Here is a 15,784-nt window from a genome sequence, read left to right as displayed (position 1 = left end):
ATTCTCCCGACAACGGACCGACGTCTGCCTTGCCCCCACCGCCAAGAGGTTTTTTATTATTCTCTTTCCTCTTCCTTGGAAAACTTTTCCCCGCACAACTCCATCTAAACTCCGCGCCCTGCCACACGTTTTCCTAACGGCTTTGCCGCCTCAAACCCCCCCCCCCCTCTTACGCTCCTCTCCGTCCTATTCCTCTGCCTCTCTATCTCGCGCGAAATCTTTCCTGTTTTTCCTTCCCATCTCCCTACCACACACACACACACACAAACACCCATACTTCGTTCCTATTCTCTCTTTTGTTCGCCTCCCTAACTCACCCAAACTTCTCTCTCTCTCTCTTTCTCTCTCGCTCTGCCCATTTCTTTATTCGGCCCTGGCACCCACAAGGGAAATCTTTTATTCCACATCCCTCTCTCATTTCGTTATCTCAAGGTTCTCCTCTCAATTCGAGTCCCCACACTTTTGTCTCCTCCCTCTCTCTCTCGCTCTCACGATACATTGGGGATGCAAGCTCGCGGCTAACGCCTCAGTTCGTGTCCCCGTTTGCGTCGCATGGTTTCATCTAAATGCTACCTCGCAAGCCTCATCCTTTAGGTGTTTGGGGGATGGTGTTTTGTCGCCAGCCCTAAATCTATAATAGCACATGTTATTAAATTGACTGAAAATGACATTCAAGTGCTGCCATCGGAGCATTATGTATTCAGACTTACTTTTATAGCGGTTCTTTTACTTAAGTGAAAAAATGAATTCATATTAAACTTATCGTTTGTAACCTATCGGGAAATAAAATACAGTTACAATATGATACTTTTCGTGTCGCAACGTAAACCGAGTACTCAAGTTTCTCAATCAATTCTTTCCAGTGCTTCTCATAGGAGATTTAAGTGGTTTCAAGCATCATCCCCGCCGGAATATGTATGTAGCGTTCTCTCTTTATTTATAGCAGTTTTAACGAATTTAACTGAGTGTATATCGAATTTACGAATGGCTTGTATACGTATATGATGAAATTGAATTCCTATAACCGCCCTAAAGTATTTTTAGCATTACTTTGTACTTATTATTTCATCTAATTCGCAATTCTAGAGGGACACTTGAATTTAATCAGAAGAATCATCTCAATTTCTTAAAAATCTAATCCTTTTTTCTTTGAATTCATGACAAATATTATTGTTTGGCGATATCCGTTCAATGAATTTCGTTTTTTTTTTAAGTAAATTAGCATTGACCCTGACGTCAACCACTCCTTGATGGGATTTATTCGTGTGTCTTGTTGGCAATTTAGGTCAAACGCATATTTTATTCATGTCACAAGCGGAGAATCTCATGGGAAATAATTCCTCCCTAATGGGTTTTTTACAGATGGAAACCATTTTATCTCATTCCCTGGAACTCCTTACGAGATTTTTGTGGCATCTTGGAGAAGACGCCACAATTTTCTTTTTCACTTTGTATTTTTATCATTTTTACAACCTGGGATGATTTCTCATGTATTTCAAAATGAAGTCAATACCCCACTAGATATCACCCCCACTTCTCTTTCCGTCCCCGCTGACTGAAACCAAAAGATTTTTCGCGCGTCCTTCATCCTTCCACTCCATTTCGTGGTGCGTTATGTAAATCCGTGTGTTCCGCATCCGTTCCAGATGTTTATGAGGAATTTTATCTTTGCTCTCACACGCAAAAAAGGAATTTAACGACTGCCCCACGTTAGGGATGTTTCCCCTGACGCCAAGCTATCTCCTCCGTTTCCGAAAAGGCTTCTTCGAAGATCACCATCTTATCTTTTTTATTTCTTGGCCCGCACATCCTTCACATTACCTAACCGCAATTTACCATTCATCAATAAGCTTCTGTGTTTTGGAACAACATTCAAATGTAGGCCTGCTTGTGACTCCTTATCGTCGTCGGAGGCAAAGAAAAAAGAGAGGTAGGCTCTCACCTTAAAAATTCCACTGAGCCCTTCAGTGCCTTGAAATTAGAATTTCGTTCATTTCTAGATCTTGAATAATCGAGCCTGGAAAATTAACTTTTGCGTATTTGATGCAAGTTTTTGTTCAATTTCCAATCGATTTTTAGCAGCGGAAATGAAAGAAGTTATTTCATAAATATTTCAGTTGGTCATGGTGTTAATTAAGAAAGCAAATTGATTACCTATGTCATTATTTTTAACATATCTTTAATATACTAGAAACTCTAAACTTATCCAATTAGTAGGTTTTAACGTGCAGCGCAAATGCATAAAAGGCTGCTTTTGACATTTTGTAATGTAACCAGATGCCTTGATGATTGGGCAAGTCTGTGATTTTCCAAATTGATTTTATCTTTTTGGGAGTTTTTGGATCTTAAAGTGAACCGTTCAGTGATTCATTCATCGCTTGTAACAACAACGATGACTCGACGGAAATTTTTTCGTGGAAGTGAGCCGTTTAAGTAAGCCATTACCCGGACACCGTAGGTGGTACGTTTTGGACTTGAAAGCAATACCCGTATTTTACCCATAAACCTGTGAAATCATTCATATTTCAACCCAAAGTCGGAAGTGAAGCATGATCTCCTAGGTGTGTCGTTTATCTCAGAGTAGTACGGGCAAGACTACCACTCCATTCCCCACTTCAGTCCCCCCTATCTTATTCTTGAGGTTCTACCCAATCCGTTTGGAGGAAACTTCCACCTTTACGTCTCCTCCAAGAGAAAAAGAGGAACGAAAATTTTGTCGAATTATCGATTGGTCTTGATTTCATTTCCCGTATTCTCGGCACACGTCAGTTTTTTTTTTTTATTCCCGAACCGTGATGTTTTTTTTTTGTTCCCGGGTACGATTTCGACGGGTGGGGATTGTTTGGTCTCGAGGGTTTTTCCGAAAAGAGGCCAAGTCGGGCAGTCTCCACGAGGCACTTTGCCCTCGTCGCACTGACGCGGAGTCGGTGCCTTCTCCGAGATTTTTCCGTGTCTTGTTGTGCTTTCGCATCCTGAAAACGGGAAGAATTATAATATTTTTTCCATATTTCCCCCCTCCCTTCGCGGTCCGGTTTCTCACGGGGGACGGGCCCGCCCGAAAGATTTAAATAGGCTCCCTCCCGGAAAGAATTAGCATATTAATGTAATGCTTGGGGAATCCAAAAGAGTGGAAGGTGTGAAAAAAAATCGTCAAGGGTGTTGGATGGATAGAAAGCCGTCCTTTGTTCGCATTGTTGAGGGCAAGAGGAATCGTCGCCAACTTTTCAAGCCCCGGTTTCTTTCTTCTCGGTGTGAAAAATGAAGTGTGCAATTGAGAGGCAGATCACGTTTTCGCCAGTTAATTGAAGTTTTATTAATTTTAAATCACACAAAATTCAAATTAAATCCATGGTAATGGAGATTTGGTCCTTTGTTGGGATTCAACCAATTAATTTCTGTTTTACATCTGGTATCGACATCATTTTTATTCATTAATATCTATGTTATTTTGAAAATGAAAGAAAACATACACAATCGTACTTCCTTATTTCCTTATTCTTATTGATTAAATATTTTACTATTTAATGCTAGAAACCATGTCAATATTCCAGTTTTATTCAAAGGAACATTTCTCTTTTACTGCTTCTCTTATTTTGCTGGAGTACGCTCTTTCTTTTATTCTCAGCGTCGCATGAATATTTAAATCATTATTTAATTCATTTTGCGGAGGTGTGAGAAAGTGTCTGTAAACGATAGGATGATTTTCTACGGGGTAACTGGATTTGGAAAGTGTTTAACTTTTAAAAATAAGCCCTTCAATGCTTGTTAATGGTATGGATATCATTTTATTTTACCTAGTGTATTTTCTTGAGAAATGTTGCTTTCTCGATACCCATGTGTGATTTTTGGGTTTAAATAAGTATATTTGGATCTCATAAAGTGAGAAAAAGAATTGTTTGAAAGGCTCTTTCCTATGTTTTCAGGCACAGGACCTGCCCAACTGATAAGTTTTCGCTTGAAGTGAAGCTCTTAGCTCAAGACGCAGTGCCAATTCACTCAAATATATTTGAAATGGTGCCCTTTTGATGTAGCGCCTTCGTGTGTGCAAACTACCAAACATATTCAACTAATTAAGACAAATAAAGTGGCTTATGTAACTTGACTGCTCTGAATTCAGAATGATTCTGTAAATTTCACAGTGATAGTCGATGATTATTTCCCGGTGTTTGTCAGCGTTGCAATCGTCGTCTTGCGTAATCTTGGAGAACTATCTAACCATTGACTAATGCAAGTTAATGTAGAGAGATGTGGGCAACGGCTTTTGAGTGGAGTGAAGTGGTAAATTCTAATTGTACAATGGATTGAGTACTACTCATTGAGTACTGCTTTCGATGACGAGGTGTATTGACTTACATTAAGATCGAATTCCTTGGTGATATTTATGTCTCTTCATCATCTTCCATTGAGAACACGGTGTGTAGTCTTTGCGATTATTCTATTGAGATAGCTTTGCACTTTTGGCGTCCCGTCTATTCGTCATTACAGGAAGTACATCACCAACATATATCTTAAATATCCGTCGTGGAAATAATTTGCGCATCCTTCTTGCCTGTTTGCAATTCTTTATCAGGCACAGCATTCTCGAATGGTCCTGATTTTTCTATTTCGCAATGAAGTTTATCTGTTAAAACTTACGTTTTCATCTTGAAATTTTTTGGGAGAAGGTCTTAGTCAACTTTTACATCAAATAAATAAATTTTACATTTGAGAAGAGTTTTAAGCGACATTTGGGAGGATTGGAATTAGATACGAGAGAAGAAAATAAACTACTCGAGGATCTTTGCGGGCCGAAAAAATCCGCGATGAAGAATATTAAATAATCACCGGATGATTCCAGAGAATTACCTTTTTTCCCGCTCAGCATCCGTTCCCCCACTCGTCGGAATCCTCCCGCGTGTGTTTTCTTTGATTCACCTCGCTCCCCTCGTATCGTTGGAACCCCACTCGGAAACCGACGACAACCAACAGTTTACTTTTGCCGGCAAATATCCCTCGTCCCATCCGCATGCTCACGTACCACGTGGACCTCGCCCCCCTCCCCCCCCCCCCCACCACCCCCTTAATCTCCAACGAGGTCGACTCCCGCCCCTCCGTCTGAGAATATTTCCCACCTCCCCCATTCACTCGTGTATCCCTTACCCCCACCCACCTCCCTCTCCCTGACCGTAGCCTCTCCGGACAGACATACTTACCACCTACCCACAGTACCCTTCGCGACCCTCCCCTTGCCCCGGTCACCCCCACTCCCTCAACCCCCACTCCTCATTACTCCCTCTCCTTCTCCCCTCTACCTCCCGACCCGACCCCATAGGCCTCCAGGGTTTTAGCTTCAATTAGCGATAATTGAGTTTCGAAAATGTGGCAACGTTATTAACCTTTTTTCCCCTCCCTATTCTGCCTCCCTATCCTCTCTCTCTCCTTCCCCGGCCTTCTCCTTGCGTGGCGTCTACCCAAGAGTATTTCACGAGAGTGAGGATTAAGGTTGATGTTTTGTCCAATTTTTTCTACCCCCGCTGCGAACATTAATTTTTATACGTTCGGTTCTTTTTTTATATTTTCGCTCCCCTGCCGTTTTTACCGCATGTCGCCTTAAAGTTAATTTTCTGAGCCGTGTTCTTCTCCCTTCGTGGATTTGAATGGTGTATTATTTTTTTTATACAGTGTGGGTCCCACTATCGAGCAGCCACGTTTCCTCTCCTCCCTTTCCGGGAACCTCTTCGCATGACGAGCGTTCGAAAGGTGTTCGTCCGTTTTCGATCATCACGTCCTCCCCCTCGCTCTCATTCGGAGAGTTGACCTTTGCACAATGGGCGGCGGATTTTGATCCGCTAATTGCTGCATTCCGGGAAGGGAGCAATGCTTCCGGGCGCTTTTGTGTCCGTGCGAGCACTTTCCGTTTTTCCTCGTGGTCTTTCCGTAATTTCAGTCGGTGCGCACGTGTTGTTTTCGTGTGCCTCGATCCATCGGCATCCGGATTTATTTCCCTTGTTTTTTAGAAATGGGCGGTTATTCGACGTTTTTTTGTGAAAACTGAGGTCTAAAATGTTCATTCCGGGAGATATAAGTAGTATTTCTCTCGATATTCCCTATGTTTTTTTATGTGAGAGGAAAAACAGCATCACTCAGTGCAATTTCTGATGATTCATAATGGATGGACACGCAGCCATTTCTTTCATGTTTTTTTTTTATTATTAAAATATTGTTTCTTCTTGTTTTTATTCTGCATAGTTATTGCATTAATGATGATTTTCAGACTGTAACGCATAATTATCAAATATGGTATCCCATATTATTTTGCGCATTACTTTTTTTTATTCCACATTATTTCGCTTATTGCCAAACAACATTTAAATTTATTTTTCACGAAAAATATCATTCATGTGTACAATATTCAGTTTTTAATTTTTACTTGGCATGCGTCCATAATAAATTTCGGGACTGTAGTGTTACGCGAGAAAAATAATTAACATTTTAAGGGTATATTTTATTCGTTTTTTAATGCTTTCGTTATTAATTTTTCAGGTTGCTGTTTCGTCACCTACTACACGAGAAAGGCAGCCCTTGAAGCACAAAATGCATTGCACAATATCAAGACTTTGGGAGGGGTAAGTACTCATAAGCTTTTTCTTCCTCTTTGTTTCTTAAATAGCAGGAGGTTAAAGAACAATCACTGTTGAGCAGGTTCCACCGAGAAAGGAAGGAAATACCGGTTTCATAAAAATTCCAAAATATATCCTTCTTCACAAAATTCCGATTAAAAAAAATGTAATAACTTTGAGGTATTCTCTGATAATTGCATTTGATAGTCAGAATTTATAAAAGGGCTTTAGAAGTGCTAGTACTAGCACAGAAAGAATATTAAGTACAACAAAAAATAAAATCTTTAGCTAGGTCAACACGCTGATGTTACGTTCGTTGTACCATAAAAATCATTATAAGAAGAAAAGTTAACTCTTCGCCTATTTAGGTGCTGTGTTTTTAGTAAGCAATTTCTGTACCTCTATTTAAAGTGTGTTGGTTAAATAAAAATTGCGCTACGATTGGCTCGTAAAGCTTGAAGCAGCATAAGTTTTAAAAAGAGAATTAAATTCCAAAATTTTGGTCACGTTTATTTCACTATTTAAAGTCATTTAATTTTGTACCATCAATAGGTACCCTCAATGAAAGCAAAACTTTATGAAAAACATGCGAAAAGTAGGTGCTTATGTAATTGGGATTTTTTAGACGTAATGGACCTTCCTTAACGTGTAACTTTTCAAATTCGTCGCAGGGATATCGAGTTTCATTTGGGTATCCTGTATTTTTTTAATTTTAATTATTGCTAATGATAGCGTCCGGTGGAAAATGCTTTAGTTTTACACACGGTACGGTTTCAGGTCCATTTCGCGGTACGGTTTAGCAGCCTGATAAATACGAGATTACTCTGATTTTAATGGAAATCAGCCGCTGAATTGTAAAGGCAAGGCATCTTTTCCTCTAGTTCAAACGTTGTCTCCTTTTAGAATGCTCCCTTCTTCTCCAACCGTGTTTGTGCCTGCCAACTTTTCGGCAAGGTGTTAAATTTCTGAGCTCTAAAAGGCTTCAAATTCCACCCACCGCGGTCTCTCAGCGTAGGATTACCATCAAAATTGCAATCATTAGCTTTTAATTAGAAAATTATCCAAGTTAATTATAAGGCTGTTTTCCACACCCAGCGCCCTCTCTATCTCTCTGAGACTTGAAGTGCTTCACTCGATTAGCGATGGAGTTGTTACTTCGCTGGTTACTTCATTTCCTCCGCCATAGTCCCTTGAGAGGCGTGGCGATTGTTAAAGGAGAACTATTGGAGGTAACCTCTCGTTTATCGGTTGTACTTTACCGGGAGATATTTACTTCGGAGTTCCATTCGTAGAGGTGAACTAGTCAACGCCCCAGGGGACGCGTGCAGAGGGACTATCTTAATTAATTCGAGCTGTGTTCCGTAAAAAGAGTCCTTAGATGAACGTCTTTCTTTCGCCGGAAAACTCTGGTAAGATTGACGGAAGGAAGAAGGAAAGTTTTCCTCGCATCTACTCAGTTTGATTACTTCTTTTTCTTTTAACGAGAGAGGGACTTGGTTTTCGACACTTTCAAAAACAGACCACTCCTTCTCTTTCCCTCTCGCTTGATTTTGTTTACGGCCCTGTTTCCCAAGTTTCCCCCGTTCCTCCTCTCTATTATGCCTCGTAATTAGCTCGCGCTTTCGCTTCGAGGTGTAAAAATCGTCCGGTTCGACTCCTCTCTTCCTCCTCGGCGAGCCTTTTCCCGCGGTGGAATTAATAAAACAATCCCCTTAATGGCCCCACACCCTCGTCACATATTAAAATTTCCGCCGCCATAAAAAGTCCAAAGTTTGGGGAAGGGGTGCGGGAGGTTTCGCCGCGCCCGCTTTATGTGCTGCGGCAACTTGGGCGACTCTCACCCACCAGCGTCAACTTTCACTTCCTTTCCGCCGAACGCCCCACTCGTCGGCTAGTTAACTTCGTTCCCCAACTTCATTCACGGTCCCACGCGGGAGGTCGTTATATTTATTTCGTCTGATTTATTCCAACTTCCAGGCAGTTCCAAGGTCCGTGTTACCCCCGTACTCCTCATACCCGCCCCCAAATTTCAGTCACTCGAGTCTTTATTCCGCCGAAGTCTTCCTCCCCCTCAAGCTCAGGTCGAAACTTGTGACAGTCCATTCCGAACTCGAATGTCAAGTGTGGCAATGGCCGCTTATTACTCGGCATCTGTTTAGTGTCAATATTGTGTACCTTCGTAGCACGTTAATTCTGATCGTTCTTTGTTAGTAACCGCGCTATGAGCACTAAAATATTGAAGGTACTATTTTACCCCAAAGTTATTATCTGATGAGATGTTAACAAGTATACGTCCTAGTTAAATATACCTACTATTCATTGGTTATAGAGATAATATTGCCAAAGATATTGTGTGTAATTTTACCTTAACTTGATGAATACTACAAATGAGCGAAAGAGCTGAAAATGTGCAAATGACTGCGTATTTTTATCTTTGTGCTAGTTCAATCAGGAGAATTAACTTCATTCATTTTACTCTCCATTTCATTATTCTAAGTGATATTAATTATCTATATATTGTATCACGCTTTCCATCAAAAGTAGATAACACCGTTACAGGTATTATTTCATTTATATTTAACGAAATTTTGTATCTTCAATCACAGGAAACATTTTTGATATTGAAAATTCATGGCGCTTCCAATGCAATTTGTGATGGCATTAATAATTATGTTATCTGGCGACGTAAAATGTGGTATGATGGTATTTGAAGTAATCACGGCAACGATATGAAATTAATGCAATGTTGTTATGGAATCGCAATGCGGAAATTCGTTTCGAGGCCATAGCTACCCTGTCCGTTTACTTGCCAGCGTGCACTGTTCCTTCAACTGCAGCTCACCCCCTACCTCCCTCCCCCCCACTCACATCATGGCACCTGCATCTGCGTTCCCGAGCTTCTCCTCCCACTATCGGACGAGGACCGTATTTCCGCTGTTATGTGCTGACTTGTTTTTCTCCACTTGGTGCCCTAACGTGGAACTTTTTCCTAGCCCAGTACTCCGGCCTTTCCTCTTTCCGGCCCCTCCATTCTTACATAATACCATATATGCTATTACATATATTCCGTTGTAATTTTATCGTGAATTTCATTGTTAAAATGCTATTATTTACTTAATATATGGTATAACCATACCCTCTTACTCTTTATGTATATGCTTTAATAACTTCCGTTCGCGTAGCGAGTTAATGGCAAAATATATTGTGAAAGGAATTGATGAAGGAATCTATTATTATTTGTATACACCCATATTTTGTTTAGTTCTTGCTGATTTGGCAAATAATCAAAAAAATTGCCTGCCCAAGTGAAATATAAAATAAGTATGTCAAAAGAAGTGGTCAGTTCAAAAAATTATTTAATATTTATCATTCACCGAATAATTAAAAACTGTTTGGCGGAATATTTTTCATCTAAAAGTTGCAATATTTCCCCTACTTAGTGTGGTTTGGAAGCTCAAGAGTTTTTACGAAGAAATTCAATGAATAAAGTTCGAGTTTGGATTTATCGGGAGGCTGGTATTACCGCTGAATGTGCTTCTGAATTTTCTATATCTGATGACCTAGCTAGGAACTTTTTCGCAAGTCTAGAAACTAGTAATTCCCTCCCTCCATCCCAACTCCCATTTGAAATAGGCAATGGTGCCATTATTGATTTTTTATTTGATCAAAAAATAACTTAATGAAAGTTAAGCTAGATATTTTTTTACCTTCTATCGTGAGTTTTTGGCTGTGAATGATTCATTAGCTGTTGATCATCACACACGAAGAGATTTTGCAAAGGTAATAGTAAAATACATTGCGTGGGAACGATTATGAATGAATTCGCTAAATTTTCCTGATAATCACTGTTTATGGTATTGCATAAAAGAGGATGTGAAAAGTCCTTTAGTATAAAAATTTTTATCTTTTCCGTTTTAGTAGGAGCAACTTTCATATGAAAAAGTAGAGGCAGTTAAAATATTTCATTGGTTTACGAACCTTAAATTATAATTATTTAAGTAAATTCCATTCCATTTCCATTAAATAAATTATAAGTAATTATTTAATGGAATAAAATTATCTAAGCTGGCAATAAAATCCTTAACCAACAGATTTCCCGATGTTTAACTATTTATGGTGATTTTTCCATCATTGTGACCCACTTAATGGTTTCTAACGACTTTGTGATGCATTTGGTGCTCAAATTGTACTTCGGCTTACGTATTTCAGCTCCAATTGCTGACTTGTTTTTCTTCATCTGCTTCCCTAGAGCGTAATTTTTTGCGAGTCTTGCATCCCTAGCTTTTCCTCCCTTCGTCCTCCAACGCCCCCACGGCTCTCGGCGGCATTCAGCCGGCGCTGTCGCCCGTTTGAATCCGAGCCTTAACTCACCTTCCCCCCAACTACTTTTGGCTCCCGTCCTCTAATCGAGTAACGGCTTGTTTTGAATCGATCGCGGTGACTGATGAATGGCCCACGCCGACTTGGGTGCCACGAACGGCTTGCGTGGCGTTGTCGCTAAACTGTTTGATTTCAACGCCCGTGCACATTTGGAGGGCTAAATAGTTTTCTCCGCCCTCTCCCCAACCTCCAAGCCTTTCCTTCGCTCGCGAGAAAATTCGTGGAGTTTTTCTTCACTTCTATCCAAACAAGCGTTATCATTATGGACTGCTGTAAGTGACTTTTACCGTAACATATGTGTTTAACGCAAGGCTTACTCTAACTGCACATCAATTATACGGCGATTTTTAGCTGCTAACAATTAGTTTATTTTTTTAATGTTTGGTCATTTATCTTTCATCAACTACTAAACTCTGTGCACTTTTCCAAGTTTTTGGAGGTATTTAAATATTTTTTGCGTTAACAGTTGCCTGTTCTGATGATCTGATAGATATATTTTACTTGACCCAGAAGTTTTTCTTAATGGAGTTAATTTTCTATTTCATGTGATAAATACAGATGCATTCATTAAAGGTAATTCCAACATTGGTTCCATTATTAGGAGACTCTAAGTGCCTTTATTAATTGTCATGGTAAAAAATTTTCGCCGAGTCAAAGCTCGTTAAAGTAAGAGTGATAATTGAAATTTGTAATACTTTTTTTTATTCCCCAGCTAGCATAATATTGTCGAAATAATAGCGCCATAAATTTAACTTCGGCTCTTACCTGAGATTATCATGCCTACAGATATACCCTCTCAATAACCATCGTACACCTCCAAACGATAATTACTTTTTAATGGGCTCGTTTTGCGTATAGTTCACTATGTTTCAATCAAGAATGCTCTGTCATCAACTTCGTACTTAAATTGCGGAATAATTGATTATAAATTATGAAACTACATAGTATATGAGCTACGTTTTTAAAACCCGGGTTTATTAGTCCAATTCACATTTTGATGACAAAATTCTCTAATGGCCTAAAACGTTTATGAAGCCCAGTCCTTGAAACTTAATATAAATGGTTTACCCTTTCTATCCTTCGCCTCTTTCATTGGAAGAGTATTTGCGTGACCTGGGGATAAGCCATTCGACATGAATACTAAATCATAATGTTCACTTAAAATGGAAAACACGTAGAGCCGTTAAATTATGATTACCTTTCAGTTTTTTGCTGTGTGAGATTAAATAACTGTTGGAAATGGTAGTAACCTCTCGGAAATGTTCATTTACATCAAGCACATATTTTAATTGGAAAATTGATTGTCCTCTTTTGCGTGGTACCGTAAAAACAATGTTATTTCGTGTGATAATGCAAGCAAATGGCTTAAGAATATTGCCGTGCACGGTTTAGGATCTCGAATATAAGCCTTCAATATTAATATTTGTAAGTAATATAAATTTACCTTTCTTTCTTTTCGTCTTGACAAAGGGTAAAATATAAAATGAGATTTAAAATTAAATAATTGCTTAGTAACCTTTTATGGATTCGTGGGAAAACAAATTGTGAATGTGGTTTTTATCGCATTTAAGCCCATGATGAATGTAGGTATCGATTTAGCTGATTGTATTTCATTTCTCGCACGGATTATCTTGAAATTTGCCGTAAATCCACTTCTGTTGAAATAAGGGAAAATTTTGAAATATCTCACCGTCTGATTTGGACGAACATTCATTCCATTCTTCTTTTCTTGCTTTTGAACAAAGCATTTATTTTTTAGTTTTTTAGTTTCATCGTACTTTTTTATCATATTTTAAGGGTATTATGAATAGCAGTTGCCTATAATAGTCGTCAATCAAAATCATCATTTTCATCAAGTTGATGTATTAGGCTAAATAATGGGAAAAATATTTAAGTATATAATAAGTTTACTTTGTTCTTTCCTTTTTAATTTCCCTCCTTCAGTGATGAAAGTAAATCAGTTATTGATTCTGACATTATCTATTACATCAATAAAAATTCAAATTTGTAGTCATAAAAAAACTCATACGACGATAATATTGCCATGTATAACCAAATTTCATCCGTTTTGCCGTCTATAGTGAATTTGATATGCCAGGTTTTTTATGGTTACTTGAAAAAATGTGTCATTTTAGCGTTGCCACATTGCGTTTCGTACTACCCAACAACATATGAGGTTCCAAGTAAATAAAGTAGTACATAAATATTGAGCTTTGGTTAATCAGACTAACTGGAGATTAGAAGCCATTGCCAATACCAAGTTTCAAGCTAATCCGTACGAGGAATGAAATACAATCAGCACCATCAATGTCTCTTTTCATCTTGGACTTGAGTAAAAAAACCTTATTTATTACTTGCTTTCCTATGAACCCATAAAAGTTAACCAAGAAATTATTTCATTTTCAATTTCACTCTATATTTTACCCTTGGTCAAGAGGTATTACCACTACCACCGCCACTTACTTTCTCGCTCTTCCAATTCGAAGTGTTTTCTTGTTCCGGTCCTAATTAAAGTGGTGTAGGAGTCACTTCATGGCGCGTCCACTCTCAGGGTTACTTTGCCGAGAAAACTCTCCCAAAAACGCTCCAAGGAGTTGCCCAAAATGTCCCTCTCGGCCCAATCTCCACCAGTCTTTTCCCCAACGCCGCCACCTCAGCCTCCGCCACTCTTCCCTCCGCAAAGTTTTTCACGAGTGTATCACTGGGCGACGGGCATTACTTCCGAGTTGAAGAGAAGGTCTCCCAACGAGGGCATTCAGCTCGAGACGTGGCGAAAGGGCGAGGAGGGGTGGGATTGATGTTTCGGCCGATGTGAGCGGATGTTTTGAAGGCAGCGTTCCTCGCCCACACGAGTCAGCCTCACCCCCCCACCCCCCATGCCTCCGACGAGAGAGCGCTAATCCGGACGAATGGTGGAAAAGTTTTAAATTGTGTAATCGAGTTTCGGCGCCATCCGCCGGAGTCGGAGGGCCATTCTGTGTCCACTCGGGTTTCTTTCACATTGCTCGCCTTCTCGTCCCAGCCTTCTTCCTGCCACATCATGCTTTTTAGCCCTACCCAAGGTATGCTTCATTAATGATGCATGCTCTGGGCAGTGAGGTTTTATTAATGGTTATCACAGGATTTGCATGCTTTTCTGAACACCTAAAAAATGCTCTTATGGATAATCTTCCATATTATTCCTACTGTATAGATAACTTTTTCTCAACTTATACGCATCCATACTCTACAAATGAGGTACCAAAATGCACAGAATTTATCACAAAACACGCGACGGCATATCTTACTTCCTAAATATTGCTGTTTCCTAAAATTGGTTTTTAAATAATTTAAAAAAAAACTGTAAATATTCCTGACGTTAACGGCGCACAAACTGATACATTTGTTCATTTGCAACAATATCTCGCATTCTTTAAATAACTTTTATCAAAATTCAGCTGATTCCACATTCAAGTCTCCTATTGATACGTAAGTATGAGTCATCATGTGCGTTTAACAGAGGATAGGTGTAATTACTCACAATGTTGTGTTTAAAGAGGTCCTCTGACCTCATTTGTACATGAACATTCCAATTAAATTTGTACATAAGACCCTGCCTTTTTTTCTACATTTTAAAATAAGAAACGCGCCTATCCCTCTGTGGCCCTGCATTGAAAAGAGCGGGAGAAGCCCGCTGGGAGCGGGCGCACCATGCTCGTGTCCTCTTTATTTCACAAGCGAATTTAGGACTAGATAGCCCTCTCTTACATTGAACTTGATTGACGATTACATACATTCATGCAACAGATGGTAATCAAACCACCGCGGCGGGATTCGAATCCGTGACCTCTAGGTTAGCAGTCGGGGACTTTCCCCCGGAACCACCGAGGCCAGCATAGCCAGAAAGGATCAGAGTAGCCAGAAAATATATTTTGTTCCAAAGGTTTATTAAAATAGTTATTACAGTAAATATTGCTTCATTGTCATGACAAAGTTTCTCCTGATATCTTAAGGTTATATGGTCAAGTTCATAAATGATCTCTAAATAGATTTTTCAGAATTTTGAGGAAATATAAGAGAGATAATGATATTTTATGTTTTTAAATTAAAGCATGCGTCATAGATTGGATGTAATATCACTCTAATATCATCCAGACAGTATTTTATCCGTAATTAGACAATTTAACGTATATACCTACCTTGCAATATAGGCACCGATTTGGACTTGTATTATGAGACATTTTCGTATCCTTTTGTTTCGCGTCTTTCCCGTGGCATCTTTCAAGATATGTACCACCAACCGCGATATCCGGGCGCCTCCCTTGGCGTATCTCCTTCCGCTTCGCGTCGCAAGCTCTCGTGACGATGCATCCATCACTCTTCATTTGGCGGTAGGGTAAAGCGAGACCCCCTGTCCCTGCGTCAGAACCCCCCTTCTTCCTTTCTGCCTGATTAACAAATGCTCGAGTCATACAGCCGAGAAGGAGGTGGACCCTTCTCCAGTGACCCCCCTGCATCTATTATGGTCGAGTAGCCATCCATCTTTTTCCACATTCCTTTAGTACTCTCTTTCACTCATTATTTTGAGTTGCTTTTCCATTCGATTCTACCCTCACTTTCGTCTTCCTTCTTCGATCATCAGCCTCAGTGACTCATTAGCACACGCAATACGCTTTATTGTGCGTCTGTCTTTTGGCCAGCATCAATCAGTCCATGTTTAGACTCAGATCGATGAAAACAAGGTGAATAGACTAGGCTGCACGTTAGCAGACATTGATTCTCGCGACCTCGGAAAAATACTAATGTTCTCTTGGACGCTAGAAAAG

The 15,784-nt window shown here is 39.7% G+C and overlaps 1 protein-coding gene across 30 annotated transcripts in view; it reads left to right on the top strand.

Annotated features, from left to right (window-relative positions):
• The window catches only part of LOC124157624 (CUGBP Elav-like family member 2), a 1,414,326-nt gene that overhangs the window by 972,324 nt on the left and 426,218 nt on the right, over positions 1-15,784 (top strand). For all 30 annotated transcript variants that reach the window (XM_046532526.1, XM_046532525.1, XM_046532505.1 and 27 more), the window contains one exon: positions 6,523-6,605. In XM_046532526.1, the coding sequence (XP_046388482.1) occupies positions 6,523-6,605 (83 nt within the window). The remainder of the gene's footprint in view (positions 1-6,522; positions 6,606-15,784) is intronic.

This window comes from Ischnura elegans, chromosome 4, assembly GCF_921293095.1.
Source record: "Ischnura elegans chromosome 4, ioIscEleg1.1, whole genome shotgun sequence".
Classification (NCBI taxonomy): Eukaryota; Metazoa; Arthropoda; class Insecta; order Odonata; family Coenagrionidae; genus Ischnura; species Ischnura elegans.
The sequence above is the reverse complement of the archived record's forward strand: the minus strand, read 5'-3'. Positions and strand labels throughout refer to the sequence as shown.